The sequence below is a fragment of the Monopterus albus genome, unplaced genomic scaffold, assembly GCF_001952655.1.
Source record: "Monopterus albus unplaced genomic scaffold, M_albus_1.0 scaffold47.1, whole genome shotgun sequence".
Taxonomy (NCBI): domain Eukaryota; kingdom Metazoa; phylum Chordata; class Actinopteri; order Synbranchiformes; family Synbranchidae; genus Monopterus; species Monopterus albus.
The window spans coordinates 719520-739927 of NW_018127927.1; the positions used below are offsets into that span (position 1 = coordinate 719520).

The window sequence follows — 20408 nt, forward strand, 5'->3', positions numbered from 1 at the left end:
CCAGTGGTTTTGAGCCTGCGAACCCAGAGAGTGATGCAGCTGGTCAAAATGCAGCTGTAGAAGCTGAAAATGATACTAGACGACATGCCAAACCTCCTCAGCCTCCTCAGGAAGTACAGCCACCGTTAGGCCTTCTTGACCAGCTTCATCCCCGCCAGTGATGCGACCTATCACTGATACATTTTTATCCAAACCTAGACCTTTTAGCCAAATCCAAGACCTGGATGAGCCGAAGTCTCTACATGAATGCTTTTTTTTTTGGTGAAGGTTAATCCACCACTAACTTTTGCTCTGGAACAGTTACACGTAGGATACATGGTAGTGTTGCCATCTTATGGAATAGGAAATACGGCCTGCAGATTAAAGTGATAAGACGTGGCTACTGGCATACAAATTGAGTGTGGGGAATTTTAAATGTGCAGTATAAACCCCTCTATGAGTGTTAGGATTGGATTTCAGGAGTTAAAGTTATTGTTCTACTTATCATCTGTATTATTTTGCTTTTATAATGGAAAAGTTCAGTATGACTATTTGTCTGTGTTTCATTAACAGCTCCATGTATTAACCAGCTGTTATGCATGCATCATAGTCATAATATTCAGCTTTGAGTCAACTAGTAGTATTTCTTGTCTTCTTGGTGAAATGTGCATAAATTGATTGCAGAGATAAGTGTCATCCTGGAAACTATAGATAAGATGCTAACTGCATGTCTACTTTCAGTTAGAAAGAAACACCTCAAAATAACAACACACACACTGCTTATTCGAACATTCTAGAATATTTGCATGAACCTTGTATGAACCTTGATTCAACAGATTAAAAGATAATATGAGTTTCACCCGTGTTCAGGGCAGTCCCAGCCCGAGAAGATAAATGTGAATTACTTCCTATTATCAGAGCTCTTGGGACTTGTCATGTCATAGAGCCCAGCGCTGTAATAACTTTGCATTTAACCAGAAGAAAATAAATCTACGTAAAGCTGATTCCTGTTTCCTGAGTGTTACTTCTTGGGGCCTTCAGATAAAAGAACAGGTTGAATCTAAAATCAGCTCATTTATTATGTCATATATCCAGGATAATGGATCTACTTGTGTATATGTTGTTGGAGACTTGAACACTGATGTTGGTGTTTGGAAGCCATCTAATGCAGCTCTTGCCTTGACATAGTGCATTCTGGCTTGTTCCCTGTATCTGTAAGGCACATGCACATGTTGCTATAGATTCTATTGAGATCAATTATGATCGATTATATACAGTACCTGTGCATATCATCTGAGTTCCTTCTTATGTCAACTCTACTTAAATTATCCTTCATAAAACAAACACGTATCGCCTTGATTTTAACAATGCACAATAAGCTTCCAAAACACAAAAGTAGTCACTTCTATAACATAAATGTGAGTGATATTTAACAAATAAAAACATTAAACAATTTGTTACTTTGATGCCAACTTGATGCTGTATTGCGGTGTTTTCCAAAACTGGAAACCAAACCGCTAATCTTCCTGTTAGGAGACAACCTGCTCTACCTCCTGAGCTGCAGCCTCCCCTATCTATTCAGTGCAAATTACAGTATCTCATCTCCTTTCTCACAGGGGTCATCTGAGAGGAGTCCCCTTTGAGTCGGCATCTATTCATCTGGTCATTTTTCAAGGATTCCTCTGCATTTGCTTTTCTTTCTCTTTCTCTTTGATCAACAGTACTGATAAATATCTAATGTATATCTTGGATATCTCTATTCTGCTGAAATTAACTGTAGCTTTGTTGGTACATTCAAAAGAAGTGGCACAGTGGCCTCCCTCTATAAACCATCAATGTAAATTTGCCTGCTCTCTTAAATACACAAGAGGTCTAGGAGCCTTTACTCACTGCTGAATTCACTGACTGAAATACTTTTACTTCATTTTGAGAAAAAAGTCACCCTAATATTCCACAAAGAGCGACATATATTATGAGCAGAGTGTTGACCACAAGGTCAGGTTAACTTTCTGGAAGGTTGACATTTTGCAATAATAAAAATGTAGCATCAGAAAAAAACTTTCAAAAGTGGTGTCAGGCACTGTTAACACTACACTGATAAATGTTCATCTATATTGAAAGACTTTGTGATACAAGTGCTCAAATGGCTTGCCAGAATTATCAACAGAGGTGATTTAACTCAACCCTTGTAGTACAGTGAATATTACTGCAAGTACTCTCACTTAGTGTAGTGTAAAACTAGCTATAGTTTTCTTATTGCCAACAAATCCCATGAAAAGACTATAACCACTGTCTCAGGACCTGGTGACTGGTCTGGACTCAAAGGCAGGAAGCAACCGTGGAATCTTTTACGTTTTTGTTAAAGAGTTTAAAAAAAAAAAAAAAGTCAGAATAAGGTGCTTAAGGCAAAAACTAAGAACAGGCCTCCACAAAATCTAACCGCTTCCCAAAAAGTGTCAAAAATACAAAAATCCTTGAGATCAAAAATGAATTGGCAGGAAAACAGTGTGAAAAAAATAATAAATTAACAAAAGCACACTACTGGGACTCAGGTGAGCAATCAAATGAGTTAATAGACAGGTCGTTCTAAGGCTGAGGAGAGTAAGGTAAGTAACAAAATCTTCCTCTTAGCAGGTCCCACAATTCTTGAGAGGACAGCCTCGGTTTTGCACTAATACAGTAAAGGGCTACAGAGAGTCATGTCACCTCTGTGACATACAGCATGCTGTCATCAGACAATTCTTTTCACTTGTTGGCTTTAGGCTTGTAACCAGACAAAAGACCTCAGTAGCATTAAAGCACCACTAAAGCCTACATCCATTCAATCCATGCTGACTCGACCTTCCTTCGACCATCTCACAACCATCTGCTGTGTCTGCTGCTCAGTTCCTCAGGAGCTCAGAGGACATCAGGTGAACAATTTGTCCAAATCGTTTACAAGCCTGTCTGTTATCAGAAATTCAAAGGATGAAAGTTGTTTAAGTTGGCTTGACAATGAGTGCAGAGAAGGAAAATGACATTCCTTGCACCCAGCAGAGGTCTACACCAGTGCTTTAAAACACTTTCTTTCCTATACAGTCTAATTTTCTATCTATGAAGTAAATCATTCACATCATTCTTTCCACTGTGAACATCTAGAAACATTATGATTTAAAACATGCAGGTAATCGCTCAACTTATGTACAGTCTCTGAACAGGTCTCTCAGAGTTGTGGCTGTATAAAGGAACTTTCAGTATAGGACTGTAATTTAAATGACTGTGAGAGAACTCCATAAATGGTTTCTGGGAATACTTAATGATCCAGAGCCAGAAAGATGGATAAGAGGTCATTACAGGCACATTCATATGATATTTATAGGACGTTCAATCAGTGTTCTTTCACCTACAGACATGACAGCAATTCAAAGTAGAGTGTGGATACCTCAACCAAGCCAGATGGAACCTGTCACTGCACATCCACAGGTGCACCTCCTATTGACTCAAATGATGTCAATTAGCCTATCAGAAGTTTCTAAAGACATGACATTATTTTCTGAGATTTTCCAAGCTGTTTAAAGGTACAGTCAATTGAGTGTATGTAAACTTCTGACCCACTGGGATTGTGATATAGTGAATTATAAGTGAAATAATCAATGTATAAACAACTGCTGGAAAAATTACTTGCGTCATGCATAAAGTACACATCCTATCCAATTTGCAAACACACAATCTCATCCCTACAAACCAAAACCCTCATTCGATTTTTCACTCTCCATATATAGGAACTACTTTATAGTGGTTGTGCAGAAGTAGTGCTAACTGCAATTAATCAATTAATTGTGGTGTAATGAGTCATTTACAATCTTCCAAGATACAAGCTTTGATTGCAGTTTGTATGCTGCAGAGGAGAACCAGACCAAAAGGTTTGACAGTCTTGTAAACCCACTACTCTGTGGTGAAATATGAGGCATAACCTAAAAGAATATCGGTTCCATTTCCATAGCTTTGTAGTGAGGCATGGTAGTTGATTAAGATAGCACAGCTAAAACCTAGAAGGTCACAGATTCACTGACATACTGTCATTGTGTTCATCATACAGGGGTCATGCCAAATCTCTGCGTGCTTACTAATTGCGATTTGATCTGCCATGTAATTAATTATAATACTGTATTAAGGAGTTTAAATTAGTACCTGTCACACTACAACACCTTCATAAATCTTCTAAGATGGTACCAGGCATGGGTGAATGCCTCACAGTTACAATTATGTTACACTATTACATATACAGTAATTTGTTGCATTTACTGTGAACAGAATATTTTGTTTGCCAACATTAGGCTTTAGGGTAGTGCCCTTTGACCTTAAACCAGCTTTGACTTAGAGATCCCTACACCTCAGTGTGCCTATCATTTCATCACTTGTATACATTTCAACTGTTACTTCCAACAAAATCCTCTCAATAATGAAGACTGGTCAGGTGGCATTTGAGTAGTTACACAAGTCGACTTACCACAGTCATGACTGCGAGTTAAATGGAAAGGTCAGACGCAGCACTGGCATCTAGAGGACATCAGCACACTAACAGTATGACTTCATCTGTACTTAAATGTCTTAAGCTGTCAGGATATTTAACATCCTTGGTTGAGTTCTGAATTACTCCTCACTATTCTATTCAGTATAGTTTTATTTGTATAGCACCAATCACAACAAAAATCATCTCAGGGCACTTTAGAAGTAAGAGCACTAGTAAGGTCTAGTCCTTATGCTCATTATAGAGAAAACCCAACAAACCCCCCTTGAGCAAGCGCTCCCTTAGCAAATGGAAAAAAATTACAATGGCAATATGCATAATACTCTAACAGAAGGATTTTATATTTCAAATTGAGCCTCTTCACCATCTTGAGTGATGATAATGCTAGAGGTCAACTATCAGTAGACATACTCTAGTCTGAAATGTCAGAGCAACAGATCCTCAAATCTACTGGGGATACATGACTAATTCTGGAGTGAATTACAGCACAGCTTGGTAATGTTGTGTTGTGTTGTTAGGGACACCTATTCCTCTGAGAAGCTTTAAAACTTTAGTTTATATTACTAATGATATTTGTGACTGTTTTAATTAGTGTGGCTGTGTGTGATGGTCGTCCCAACATGTTGTGTAACAAAGGTCACTGATTACAAGGGCACAATTTGACCAAAACTGGTCAAAGCTGGGTTACAGGGTTATTCATGTCAACACTAATATTTCTGTCTAATTCCACTTTTTCATCAGCAAAGGGCAAAAATGGACAATGTAGATGTTACAAACAATTTCAAATGTACACAAACCAATGCAAAAATGAAGAAATAAGAAAACCAATATGATACACAATACAGGGCAAACCAGCTAACTAAAGAGAGAAAATGGTGACAACAGCAACACCAAAATGCTTCTAAAATCAGATCACGGGTTAAAAAAAACCTTTTACCCTGCTGCAGATGCTAACAAAACTGAATAACTCTGTGTGTATGAGAGAAACACTCAGATAATCTGATCTACTTTGGAAAGAAGAAAAGAGTTGAAAGGGCAAAGATGAGAGTGAAAATACCAGGGCTTTGCTGAAGTATTTGTAACTGATACACATGTGCACACACACACACACACACACACACACACACACACTAATAGCTACTATGTGGGAGTCTACCACTTAGCCTGCTGACTGGACAAATGAGCCATCCATGACTGCTGAGAGGTCTGGGTCGGTGATTTGTTTGGGAGTATGTTTGTGTACGTAACACTGATGGGAGAGTATACAGGCCTGCATCTTCACATAAGCATGTGCAGGTTTCATTTTATTTATTTGCAGTCAAAAGTGTATTTTGTGATATTCAAAATTAAACACAGACCACGCTACAAGAAGTGGAACAGAAATGCTAACAGTGGAGCAAAACAGAAAGACTTGGGGGAACAATGCAGCTGTGGCACTGAGCATCCACTCCTACTTTACTCAGGAGAAAAGGATGTGTGGTCGCTGCTTAACACTGAGCCATTAATACAGTTGCAGTGGCCAGGGAGAAAGGACTCAGTTACAGCCTCATGTTTCTTAACTCTCTACATAACTGAAGTTTTAGTACTGATGTATTGTGGTTTAGGAAGGGTGGGACTGGGTCATCAGATGCCACTTAACAACGAGGTACAAAGTATCTTCCACAGTTAAGTTTGGTGCATCCTAATAAGTAACAGCATGTGAACTGAATGGACTGAATCAGGGTCAGCATAGTGGTACTAAAGAAGTATACTTAGTGGTAACCCTCAAAAAGCTCACAGAAGTGGTAGAGTATTTTTATTCCGAGTGGAGGAAGGGGGCCCCAATTAGTGGAGCTATACGTGCCAAATTACTTACACAATACAAACACAGGCCCACAAAGTATACGAGCAGGATAAAGGTTGGTGGGAAAGCAAAGGGATGATAAAATGACAGCAAGTGCATAAAAGGATTGTGGCCATTTCTCCCAGAAGAGCTCATAGTCAAGCCTACAGTATATCAAACCTGTGGTGATGTTAATGGTCTGCCTCCTATTGTACACACTCGGCCTCAACAGAATTTCAAATGTGTTATAGCACATTAGATACTGGACTATGATGCATTCTGTTTCTGTTCACAGCAATGCCAGAACCAAAACAATAATTTAAATATAGTACACAGACTGCATATAAAACCCTTGGTGATCAACAGTCAGTTATGCAATTACATGGACCCGATCCATTTTCTAAACTGGACTAACCCAGGAACTGAAAATTCAGTGCTGAAATAATACAGAGCTCTGATGCATTCACAGTTACTGGTAAATAATGGCCTTTGATGAAGAAGTCAATATTATATAGTACTGCTACACCATCGTACAAAGAAAATGAAATGAACCTTAACTATAAAGGCAAATTTAATACTGGACAACTGAAGAAACAAGCCAATTCACTGTGTTCCTGGAAGCTAGATGAGAAGATCAATACCACTCTGATATTTGTTTACTAAATATGAAGACAGAACAAACAGCCACTTAGCTTAGCTTAGCTTAGCATACAGACTGAAGGGGAAGACTCTCAAAGCCACAACCGGAAATACGAGGATCAAATATACGAACACAGTCAACCTAGCACTACTGCTAGAGGGCTAATCTGCCAGGATATTTACCGTTTACCGACCACTGTATGCTATTTCATTGTTAATTAATAGCACACTGACTAAGGTTTGACAGTGTTGTTTAATGATTTTTTATTTTAAAAAAGTACAATGGACATTTCAGGAGGAACTAAAATTACATTTGTTGTTTAATAATTGCATCTTATTTTATTTTGAAGGGATTCTTAATCAAAATCTGATTAACTAGAAGTTTTGTTTGCATTAATACTGGATATGTATTTTAGATGGTGGTTAGCTTCCATTTTTTGCATTTTGACACTGTAAAGTCCATCAATCTGTTAAATCCTCTAGGGAGGCAACAGTGGTGCGGTGGGTAGAGCAGTCATCTCCCAACCAGAAGCTTGAAGGTTTGAATCTCTGTGCCTGCAGTCCACGTGTCGAATTGTCCTTGGGTAAGACACTGAACCCCCCCGTTGCCCCGATGGTTAGAGCCATCAGTTGAGGTGGCGCCGCAGAGGGCTGCCATCAGTTCTGTACCGGAAAATTCCTTGTGTGTAACATACTTGGCCAATAAAGGTGATTATCCTTATCCTTAAAAGTAAATAGTAGTAAAAGCATTAAAAAAATAAGGTAGGTTAAATAATAAACTTGATACCGTGACTGAGCACAGAACCGAACTTTTGCTATGCAATGTACTGTTTTCAGTGTGTTGCTGCTGGCTCTGGGAAAAACAAAGCCAAAAGAGTTGAGCTCACTTTGAACAAGGGTAAGTTAGTGAAGCTCAATGTAATGACCTTTAGATATGCTGGAAGGCATTTTTGTTTTTCTAACCTTTGGACAGAGCCAGACAAGCTTCTCCCACCTCCAGTCTTTATCCTAAAATAAGCTAATCCTCAACTGGTTCCAGCTTCATGAAAGGAGTTTCAACCTTCTCATGTGTCTCTGCAAGAAGGTGAATATTTCCCAAAAAGGTAAATAAGTCTTTTAAACTCTTATTAAACAGCTAATCCTCACAGTACAAAATACATTAACTTCTTGTTTAGAATGCACATTATAATCTGAGTACTTTCATTTTCATACTTCATTCAGCCAAACGAGGAGCAGTACGTAACAATGTTAGACATAACTTACAAAACCACGCACTTTCACTGATTATTTGTAACCAAATGAATGAGCAAATGACTGTGCATATTTCACTTGTGTAACTGCCTTCTGTGAATCCAAAGATGCCTCTGAAGAACTTTAACAGCTGACAAAATGCTTGTACTTTGTGTTTTGTTCTGTTTCTTTTTCACTAAAATCTGAAACACACCACCACCCAACTCCATCTTTCTCTCCTATTCACACTCTCTCTGTAGTTTAAGACATTGTAACAATGGTTATACAGCAGAGCAAATCCCAGTAGGCTGTGCCATGTGCCCAAAGCTCCCAACACACACACACACAATATCTAAACAGCACACACAAACAGGGAATCACAGCTGCGCTTGATGGGATGTGTATATTGACTGAAAACTGGTTCACATTCACTGTTCTGAAATACAGCATAAAAGCTCGTTGTTCACTATGTCTATGCAGATCACCCACATTAAAATACTGCTTTTATAGAAAAAGTTGTGCTTATGTAAAATAAGAAAGGAGGGAATTGCTATTTCTCATCATAACCTGAAAGCGCTGCGAACCCTTGTTGTGAAAACACAGCACAGTACAGCATGTCCGACTGTGTCTACAGCGCAGCAGAAAGACCACAGTAAAAAGTACTGTAGATTATAAATTCACCAGCAGACAGCTTGTGTCCTCAATATGATGGAACATAAAGTTCTCGCCTCTAGGTTGTAAGCACGACTCACATTCTCCCACACTACATCTCCAAAGCTTTCCCTTGCCTCTGTGCCTGCTAGCCAGGAAAAGGGGGGTGGGAGGTTTAGCTTCTTGTTATGGACAGCCACAGCGATGCACTCTAATTGGAAGTCCTGAAAAAAATGCAAAGTGTTCACTGTGTGCATGTAACTCGGGCTGTAACATGAACAGGCAGTCCATGAGATGGAGAGGGAAGGGGCTGCTGGGTAAAAATGACTAAAGGTAAAAACAGGTGCAGCGATAAAGGAAGCAATGTGTGGAGAGGAGTAAATAGGTGGATGAAGAGATACGTACTGCTGTAGAGGGTGTCGATCCAGGAGAGCCGGGGCAGGCCACGAGCACTGAGAGGCTCCATCCTCCTTTCCTCCTCCCTATCTCAGACAGTCTGCCTCTTTCTTGTTTCTTCTCTGGTGTGGCTTTTTTGCGTTTCCTCTTTTCTTTTCCTTATACGTGAAGAACAGCCTTCATCCCGCAGGAAGGAGTGAAACGAATCATTTGGGAAAAAACAACAAAAGACACCCTGGGGTCCAACAGGCAGACGAGCAAGCGAAAAATCCAAAGGAGTGTGTGAGTGAGTGGTGTGTGTGTGAGTGAGAGAGATAGAGAGAAGACAACAGGCTGGAGACGACCACCGCCAACCGTTGCTAGGGGAAGGCAGAAGCACTCCCTCTCTCTCTCTCTTTGCTTGATCACCCACATCCACGCCTCCTCTTTCTGGATTCTGCGCAAATGGCTCAACAGCCTCTCTCTGCCTCACTCTTGACATGTCCCTCACTCACTCCGTCTGTGAGCAGAGGTAAAACAATCAAACGCGATGAATGATGCCTATGTATAAATGAGGACTGTATCTGTTCTCTCATTAATATATTGACTAAATGCCAAATCCAGAATTACTTTCACTGTTTCGTCCTGCGTTTGTTGTAGCTTAGAAACTCAAAATGCTTCATCTTGATCTCTTGTAAACTTCCTTTCAAAAAACTGACTTATAAGCTTAAATTCTCCATTGTTGTCTTGAGTTGCACAAGCTTCTCTTTCCTTTTGCTCATCATTTATTTAACTAGGTAAAGGTCACACAGACATTTCAAGAAATACCTGACCAAGAAGACAGGGCAAAAACAACTAATAGCAATAAATTCTACTGGACTGAGACATTTACTTGTTAGTCAGCTAACACTAGCTTCAGACTGGAGGCTACACTGTGTACAGTTTGTCACAACCAGGCATCCATAGTTTGTGACTTAGCTTTAAGCAACATGAAATTAAGAAATTAAGAAAAAAATTAAGAAATTAAGAGTGGCTGAAATGAAATTATGTAAAGTACCTTTAAAACTGACCTTTGTTGATTGGTTCATTGTTCCAGGTGGAAAGGGTATTGTACTTAAAAGCTTTGAGGTTACAAACCCAGATAACTGACTTTATAGCGACTTGGTTGCTTTCTTCTGGGGACACTAATGTGTTTTTAGGGCTTCTGATGCATAAAGGTAAGAAATGCACAACATGATCAGCTCAGGATCACTGTCGCTTGACTGCCACACACACACCTGACAAGGAGCTGCTGTGTGTGGCAATGTCGGCCTTTCAGTCAGAAAGCGAGTGACTGTTCCGATGTCCTGGTTTAACCTTTTAGTCACTGTCCTTCTCTCCATATTCTTAGGTGTCAAATAATTCATTAAAAACCAGAAAATAAAGAAATTAGTGTAAAGCACAAATTCATTAAGTTAGCTTTACTGATTTTCAAGTTATCTTTTTGTCAGCTTTAATAGGCACAGGAGCTTGTTTAGCACATCAGAGCTCCTGTTGCATCCTGTTCCCAGAAACAGCACTGAGAGCATAACCACACAACACCTTTCCTTTTCACCAGACCTAATTCTGTGTTTATGAACACAGGGCAATCAGAGATGAGCATCATGCCAGCACTAACAAAGCCTGATATGAAACACTCCCCTCAAACCTCTGTCAGTTCCCCTCCTCCCCACTTCATTGCCTCTAACCAGCATGGGGGCAGTAGAGCGGGAGGGTTGAGAGGTACACAAACTTCAATTAGGACACAAAGGCTGACAGGAGGAACCCCAGCACCTCTCCCTCTGCCCCCCCGCAGGCAGTTCACCAGGCCCTGAGCACCGCTCTTTGTCTGGAAAGAGCCTCTTATGTGCCATCTGGAGGAAACACACATTTAACAAGAGGGCAACCTGAGAACTCATCTAGCCAGAGGTTATCTGTGTGTGGGTCAAGGCATTTAATGTAAGCCTGCATGAGTTAATATATGCCAGGGTTATTAATGAATAAAAGTGTTTCATTATGATCGAGGATGATCACACTGGCATGATAAAAACCTGTGTAAACTAGAGCTTTTGAAAATACACACACACACACACTGAGCTGCAGCACTACCAATTTCTGCAATTCTGTGTGCCCGTACTTGTCATTCAGGGTTTTTAGAGCAATGCTGAGGGAGTCAAAACTAAAGCTAGATAAAAGCACCATGGATCATATTTTGTTTTTCTGATAGCAACAAATAATCAGATGTTGCTATACAAGACTTAAGTGTATACAGAACTAAACTATCTACACACAACTATTAGTCAAATATGGATGGAAACAGTTTACTAAAACCCAATGTAATTTATTTTCAGGATTAAGCCCGATAACAAAAACCTTTGATTTTTATAAATGAGATTTCATTTGGCACTGATAGCACAATGATAACCCTGACTGTCCCACTGCCAACACAAGACTAAACATATCGTGTGAACAGAGGCCAAAGTCCGACTGAACACTGAAAATAAAGTCAAAATTTCACCACCCAGTGCAATTACTCAGTGCTTGTTTGTTTGCTGTGTCTTGATTCTTTTCTTTTCTCTCTCCTCTATCCACTTGCCCCATCTTGTCGAGGCAGACATCCACCCACCAAGAGGCTTCTGAGGTTTCTTTCGTTAAAGGGAGTTTATCCTCTCCACTTTTGCCAAAGCTTGCTCAAGGGGGGTATGATGAGATTTTCTCTGCAATACTGGTCTAGACCATGGCGCTATACAAATAAAACTGAAGTTGAAAACCTGAAAGTTCCTTTAACTTCTCCTGTTTGGCTCACAGGACAGCCACAGCGCAAAGAAGGGACATAAACCTCCAAGAACAGTTTGTACTGTAGGACAATCCATTATAGCGTGATATCAATCAGTGACAGAAAAGCAGACATTATTCAAATAAAACAGCATTTTACCAGGTAAAACAACTTCTCATGTAAACTGGAGGAAGATCATTGCCAGATCAGTGTGAATGTGTGTGTTTGTATATTTAGGCAGCAGAGCAGGCCACCAGCCAATCAGACTACCTTCCACAATTCTCCCACGCCCATTCTCTTTATTCTACCCATATACCCCTGCCCCACATCTCTTCACCAACCCCACCCCACCCATCTACCCCATTACTCTTTGCAACATTTTTGCATTGGGGAATGGGAGGGGCGGGGTTGGGGGTGCACACAGCTGTGGTCCCATATGAGTGGCTTCAGAAAAGCACTATAATGAAGATGAATTTACAAATATACAATAATGTAGGCTAACTGAAATCATTCCTGGCAAACAGAAAGGCTGGAAGTGGCCACACACAATCAGAGATCCACTGCTGGTGAGACAGAAAACTGGGCCAAAATACTGAATTAGTGGGCTCTTCTTTCAAAATACATCCCGATACTGAAGTGGCATTAAAAAAAGGAGATTAAATTAAAAGTACAGTCTATAGCTGGTGTAAAAAAATCAGTGCCAACCTGTAAAATTTACTTCATAATATTACAGCTAGACCAATAAATTAGCCAGGTGCCGATATTAGCTTGTTGCTAAAGGTAACAAGAAACTGTAGCACAGAAATGCTTAACTAGGATTGAGTTCATTTGGAAACAGTGAGTCACCATTTCATCATTTGTCCACTGGAGAGCAATGACAAGTTTTTCCACTGTAAAATGTTCCATAAGGAATCCATATAAAAACTGTTTGTTTATGTTACGTGTTCATGTAAAATCAGTCTCCATCTGACTTTTTTTTAAACTTCCACATATCAATACCTGTCTCGAATATCCAGTGTCACTGCGACTACATGATGTTAACAGAGATATTTAAATATAGATGAAAATCATTTTTTAAAATTCTAATTCAACATCGTTTATCAGTGTGACAACTATATCATCACTCGCACTCGACCCTGTGTGAGGAACTCCCCAAGCACAAACGTGCTCCTTGGAAATGGGCGACGATATTGTTGAGCTGCACGTTTTTCCCATGTCTCTCTGTTTTGGGGGTTGGGGAAAATGGCAGCAGGGACGAGCAATGACCATGCATTATTAAACAGCCCTGAGAGCACAAGTGATGCCTGTTAAATGGGATTGCCTGAAATCATCAGGGGTGGGTTTTTTTTTATTATTATTGTTTATTGTCTGCTAGTTTCTTTTTTAAGTGAAACAAAATGGAGCCCCTTGGGTTTTCTTTATTTCAGTTGCACAGTTTGCCTCTCCGCATGCATTCCTCATAATTTTTTCTCTATAAAGTTTTATCTGTGTAAAAATAATATAACTACTACTACAACTCTCCCATTCCTTCTACTCTGCTGTGTTCATTATTAGAATAGGAATCTTTAAATAACTCCAACTTTTAACACTTCTCCATGACCATTAAGTTCTCACCATCAAGCTTCTTTATCCAATATTTGTGTTTGTGTCCGTCTGCACATCATGTGTTCTAGGAGGCAAGATACCCTCTCACCAGGTTTGCCCTGAATCGCCACCCTAACTCTTTCGCCAACTAATTATGTAGATTGTGTAGCCGACCACTGTGACATACAGTATCTCTGTGTGTCTAGTGTCTCTGTTTAAGCCAGCTTGTGATTTACGATAAGATACATCAGAAGAAGACAGGGCTTCGTTAAAAAAAATTCCTTTGCCAGTTTTGCATCAAGAGGAACGACAGAAGAAAGGACAAAGAGACTGAGGAACCGTGTGCGTGTTTCTCTGTGCGTGCGTGTGAGTGAGTGAGTGCGTAAGTGGGGGGGGGGAGCGAGAGAGACAGAGAGAGAGACAGAGAGTGAGTATTCATCCCATGCCAGTGGAATTCACTTTGATCTATTGGGGTCAATGTACAAATCATCTGACTCGTGCTGTGATTGGACAAACACCAGATAAGGAGGCCTGCTTGCTCGCTCGCTCGCTCACACGCACACACACTCACACACGTACTCCTACTCTTTGTGATGACACTCAATATCAAATCAAATCAAATTTATTTATATAGCACTTTAAAAACAATATCCAACTGACCAAAGTACTTTACTTTACATGGCAGAATAAAATCACAATAAATAACTAAAATAAAGTAAATAACATCAGTGCAAATAAAAATAAAACAGCACAATAACACAGACACACAGTTAACATACGTTCAATAAATTAAAATTAAAAGGAATTAAAAGGATTGCATCAGGCCCTACTGTCTATTAAAAGCCAAGCCAAATAAATATGTTAAGCAATGATTTAAAAGTACTGAGGTCAGTAGCTGATCTAACATTCAAAGGTGGATTTTTCCACAATTTAGGGCCTGCAACAGTAAAAGCACTGTCACCCCAGCATTTATATCTGGCCCTTGGAACCTCTAAAAGAAACTGGCTTGAAGATCTGAGGGACCTTGTAGGTTTGTGCCAATGCACTAATTCAGTGAGGTAAAATGGTGCCAAACCGTTAAGAGCCTTGAAAACAAAAATCAATAACTTAAAATCAATTCTAAAACGGACTGGAAGCCAGTGGAGAGAAGCTAGTACCGGGGTTATATGCTTGAATTTCCTAGTACTTGTCAAAAGACGAGCAGCAGCATTTTGCACCATTTGGAGACGAGTGAGGGACGACTGGTTAACACCATAGAGCATTGTAATAATCAAGGCTAGAAGTGATAAAAGCATGGACTGCAATCTCAAAATCATTAAAAGAAAGGAATGACTTGACCTTGCTTAACAGCCTCAGGTGGATAAAGGTAGATTTCACAACTGAGTTGATTTGCTTGTCAAACCTCAAGTCGCCATCAAACATCACCCCTAGATTTTTTACAGTTGACTTCAGATGTTGAGCTAGGGGGCCCAGACACTGGTCGCCAGGTCACCAAACAGCACACACCCAGTCTTATTTTCATTGAGATTTAAAAAGTTAAGTTATGATTTCAAATATGTCAGACAGTCAAACAGCGGCTGTAATGACATCCCTCTTGATGCCTTTAACGGTAGGTAATTCTGAATGTCATCAGCATAACAGTGAAAAGAAAGGCCATATTTCCTTATGATAGATCCCAGTGGGAACATGTACAAAGAGAACAAAATGGGACAAAGCACAGATCTTTGGGGGACACCACAGGAAAGGATAGTTGAGGAGGACAAACAGGTACCAATATTAACAGTAAAACTTCTATTAGTGAGATGAGATCTGAACCAGTTAAGAACAGTACCTTGAATTCCTACGCACTGCTCCAAATGAGATTGGAAGATTTCATGATCCACTGTATCGAAGGCAGCAGTGAGATCTAAAAGCATCAATAAAACTGAATCCCCGGCATCCCTAGCCAACAGGATGTCATTACTGATTTTTTAATAATGCAGACTCAGTACTATGTTTTGATTTAAAACCAGATTGAAAATGCTCCTCAATGCCATTAACTGTCAAAAAGACTGGAGTTGGATAAAAACAATCTTCTCCAGAACTTTAGACATAAAACATGGAAGATTTCATGATCCACTGTATCGAAGGCAGCAGTGAGATCTAAAAGCATCAATAAAACTGAATCCCCGGCATCCCTAGCCAACAGGATGTCATTACTGATTTTTTAATAATGCAGACTCAGTACTATGTTTTGATTTAAAACCAGATTGAAAGCCATAAAGCTAGGCCCAACAGAGTCAAAAACATCCTTAAACAATCTAGTTGGCAAACAATCCAAAGAACAGTGAGATGCTTTCATGTGGTGAACCAGTTCAGATAGCATAGGCAAAGATACAGGCTCAAACTGATCAAAGAAGCAGAATGCAGAGGAATATCAGCTGGGTCAGGATTAGAAGAACTGGAGGAATGTCTAATGCTAGTGATTTTATCAGTAAAATATTGAAGAGAACCCTCACATACTGCTACAGATGCCTCAGGATGAGTTAATGAGTTTAACAATTCCTCAGGATTCATAAAGGAGGAGACATCATTAATCAAATACCAACCAGAGTTTTTAAAATGAGCAGAAAACGCTCCTGCTGTAAAGGAAGTGACAGTACATCTAAAAGTAGCAGGAATAAAAGGTTTGACTAGTGACAGAGCAGCAACATTGAATAAAACAGGCAAGTGATCCGAAAACCGAGTCACAAATTTCGGTAATAGAAACAGGCAGTCCATGTGAGATCACAAGGTCCAGTGTGTGTCCACGCTCATGTGTAGGGCCATGCACCGACTGAGTGAGGTTAAAAGAGTCAATAATATTTAAAAAGTCTTTGGCCAATGGGTCCTCAGGACAGCAGATGTGGATCTTAAAATCACCAAGTATTAAAAGCTTATCAAACTTTGACAGGATAAAACTCAAGAAATTCCTGAATAATACCCTTGTTTGAATTTAGGAGGACAATAAAGATAAGAGAGCTCTACCACAAACAGCTGTAGCTCGAAAGTGGAGTCGGAGTCAACTGTGAGCTGCCAACGTTTAAAACTGTTTTTAAAAACTGATGCCAGGCTGCCACCCCTGCCTGATGAGCGCAGGGAGAAGTTCAGAAAATGCATAATGCTCACCTTCCTTTAGCCAGATCTCGGTCAGCAACATAAAATCCAGTTCCCACGATATAAAAAAGTCATTTAGAATAAAAGTCTTGTTAGCCGGAGACCTGGCGTTAATCAATGATCGATGAAGCAGAGTTCGGCGACTGGGAAGACCATCTCAGCGATTGGAGGTTGGACCAGTTTACACCTCTTCTCGGGCATCGCAGAAACTGGCAACATGGAAGAGGCGCCGAGAAGTCCGGACCAATGGGCCGAAGGTAAGCGAAAGTAAAGCCAGTGGGAGCCAAACATAATGCATTCCCTAGCCCCTTGCCCCAACACTTAACCATCAGAACTAAATGCCTAAACCTAACCCTTAGCTTAATCCTAACACTAAACCTAATTCTAAGTTTAACCCTAAAACCAAGTTTTAACCCTCAAAAAGCTGTTTCAGAAAATGAGGACAGGCCAAAATGTCCTCACTTTTCAAAAAAAACTTTTTTGGTCCTCACTATATAGCAAGTACAAGAACAAACACACACAGATTGAAATGTGCACACACAGTATTAAACATCAAATTTATTATTTATGCAGTTTGTTCATCATTGGTGTTTTTTTCTTGGACAGACAAGTTACATTTTTCATTATTTCCCAGATGCCAACCTGCACAAAGAGCTTGGCTCTGAAACATACCCAGTGTAGACATAAGACCTCTTCTGTCTTCACATATGCATGTCCGCAATGTGCCATTTGTAGACTGATGGACACTGTGTGTTTGCACTCAACACACTAATATCCGATCTGAATGATTTCATCACGTAGCTGCCTCTAACATGCAACACCATCACTAGCTTAAGTGTGACACACACCATTAACACAGTGGACAGGGAGGACAGTGAAAGCACCAATGTCTAACTAAAGAGCTACTGCTCTCTAGTGTTTAGTTTCTGTTAACACAAGCTCATGGGCTCCATAAGGCCTCTATGTATGTAGTGGGCAGCAATTGTTATGCTGTAAAGCTCGAAGAGAAACTGATAATGAGAGACAATCAAAGCAGTAGTGGCTGAGATAGACCTTACTGAATCTTACTCCAAAATTGCTGGATCCCTCATTTCTAATAATGCAGCTCACAAGTATCCTCATTTATACCATCCTGCCTAAATACCTGCTTCATTTAACCCTCACAACCATAGTTTGTAACTGTGGCTGCCCACTAACCATATACAAGTCTTACGCTCAAACTGAGGCAACCTTGATGACATCACTGCAACATCATCAGGGTTGTTTTTCATTTTTCTCCAGAGCCACAGCAGGCATTATGCAACACTTTAAACAGGCTGAACAGCAGTACTGCTCACCATGAGTAAAACTGGCGATCCTTTAATACTAAAGACTTCTCACCATGAGTAAACTGAACCTTGTGTAAAACTGGCGATCCTTTAATACTAAAAACCCCAATTCATATCAGTTTGAACATTAAATATCTTGTCTTTGTGGTGTATTCAATTAAATATGGGTCAAAAGGGATTTGCAAGTGAATGTATTCTGTTTTTATTTACGTTTTACACAATGTCCCAACTTCACTGGAATTGGGGTTTGTAAATATAAATGCATATGGGAATCAGGTTGACCCTGTTGTACATAATTACATTATTGCCAACATTTAAACACAACCACAGCCTATTAATCAAAAGTTTTAAAACTTGAACATTACAGAAGGAAAACAAATGTACCAAAGTAAACTTGTCATTGTTACTATAGCCACCTAAAGGTGCTCTGTCCATCTCTTCAGCATCCCACAGTCCTTCTGGACCCCTCCAGTTAGTCTGAGCTCTTACTAACTTTACACTGTGTGCACAATTATTAGGCAAGTTGCATTTGGATTGGATTGATTTTATTATTGAACAACTACAGTGCTCTGAGTCAATCCAAAATGTTAATAAACCTCAAACCTGAATATTTAAGAAAGTAAAAGTGATGTTTTGGCTTTCTTAGAAGAATGTCTATGTGTTATTGAGCAACTGTTAGTGTGCAGAGTTATTATGCAACTAAATGGAAAAACAAAAATGTTTCAATCTCACTTATTTTCATCTGTTAAAGTGAGAATAATAACTCAAAATTTACAAATAAACATTTCTGATATTTAAAAAATAAAATAAAAATCAGTGACCAATATAGCCACCCTCTTTTCAATAACAGTCATAAGCCTTCCATTCTTGGAGTCTGTCACTTCCTTGATCTACTGACAATTACTTTTTGTGCAGCAGCAATATCAGCCTCTTTAAGGCCTTTACTGGCTAGCCACACAGTCCCTTTCGGCTTTTTCCCGTTTAGGAGTCACCACAGCGAATCGTCACACTGACGACTCGCATGTTGACATTTGGCACGTGTTTTAGGCCGGGTGCCCTTCCTGACGCAACCCTGATTCTAGCCACAGGGGTTGCAAGCCCGTGACTTCTGTGCTAGTCCCCAGCCCGGATAAATAAAGAGGGTTGCGTCAGGAAGGACATCCGGCATAAAAACATGCCAAATTTAAACTTGTGAATCATCAGTGTGAACTCCATACCAGATCGGTCGAGGCCCGGGTTAGCAATGACCTCCACCAGTGCTGTTGACCTACAGGGTGCTGGCAGAAATTGGACTACTGTTGGTCGAAGAAGGAGAGGAGGTAGAAGGATTCGTAGACAGAAAAAGAAGAGGAAAGGCAGGAGTATAGGTCTGAGAATAGGGACTCTTAACGCTGGCACAATGACAGGGAAAGGTAGAGAGCTGGTGGACATGATGGAGAGAAGGAAGGTAGATATACTGTGTGTGCAGGAGACCAGGTGGAAGGGTAGCAAAGCGCGTAGCATTGCAAGGGGATACAAACTGTTTTATTATGGTGTGGACAGGAAGAGAAATGGGGTAGGAGTGATCCTGAAGGAGGAGCTCGTGAGGAATGTTTTAGAGGTAAAAAGAGTGTCAGACAGGGTGATCAGTTTGAAGTTGGAAATTGAAGGGGTAATGCTCTGAGGAGAATGAAGAGTGGAAAGGCTGTTGGTCCAGATGACATACCTGTAGAGGTGTGGAAGTGTCTAGGAGAGACAGCAGTGGAGGAGAATGAAGAGTGGAAAGGCTGTTGGTCCAGATGACATACCTGTAGAAGTGTGGAAGTGTCTAGGAGAGATCGCAGTGGAGTTTCTATCTAGTTTGTTCAACAGGATTTTAGAGAGTGAGAAGATGCCTGAGGAACAAAGAAGGGTACTAGTGCCGATCTTTAAGAGCAAGGGTGATGTGCAGAGCTGTAGCAACTACAGAGGTATAAAGTTGATGAGCCACACAATGAAGCTATGGGCAAGAGTAGTGGAAGCTAGGCTAAGAAAGGAAGTGGATATCTGTGAGCAGCACTATGGCTTCATTCCTAGGAAAAACAGCACTGATGTAATTTTTGCTCTGAGAATGTCAATGGAAAAGCATAGAGCTGGTCGGAAGGAGCTGCATTGTGTCTTTGTGGATTTAGAGAAAGTGTACAACAGAGTGCGGAGAGAGGAGCCATGGTACTGTACGAGGATGTCAGGAGTGGCAGAGAAGTACGTCAGAGTAGTTCAGGATATGTATGAGAGGAGTATGACACTAGTGAGATGTGCTGTAGGTCAGACAGAGGAGTTCATGGTGGAGGTGGGGCTACATCAAGAATCGGCTTTGAGTCCCTTCTTGTTTGCTATGGTGAT

General features: G+C 40.2%; 1 protein-coding gene across 2 annotated transcripts in view; it reads right to left on the reverse strand.

Annotated features, from left to right (window-relative positions):
• abr (ABR activator of RhoGEF and GTPase) overlaps positions 1 to 20408 on the reverse strand; it is a 141467-nt gene that overhangs the window by 108574 nt on the left and 12485 nt on the right. Inside the window, exon 1 of one of the 2 annotated variants that reach the window (XM_020600483.1) lies at positions 9237 to 9589. The exons of the other annotated variant lie outside the window; for it this stretch is intronic. Within the exon in view, the coding sequence (XP_020456139.1) occupies positions 9237 to 9297 (61 nt within the window). The 5' untranslated portion in view covers positions 9298 to 9589. Of the gene's footprint in view, positions 1 to 9236; positions 9590 to 20408 lie in introns of those variants that run through there. 2 annotated transcript variants of the gene reach the window in all.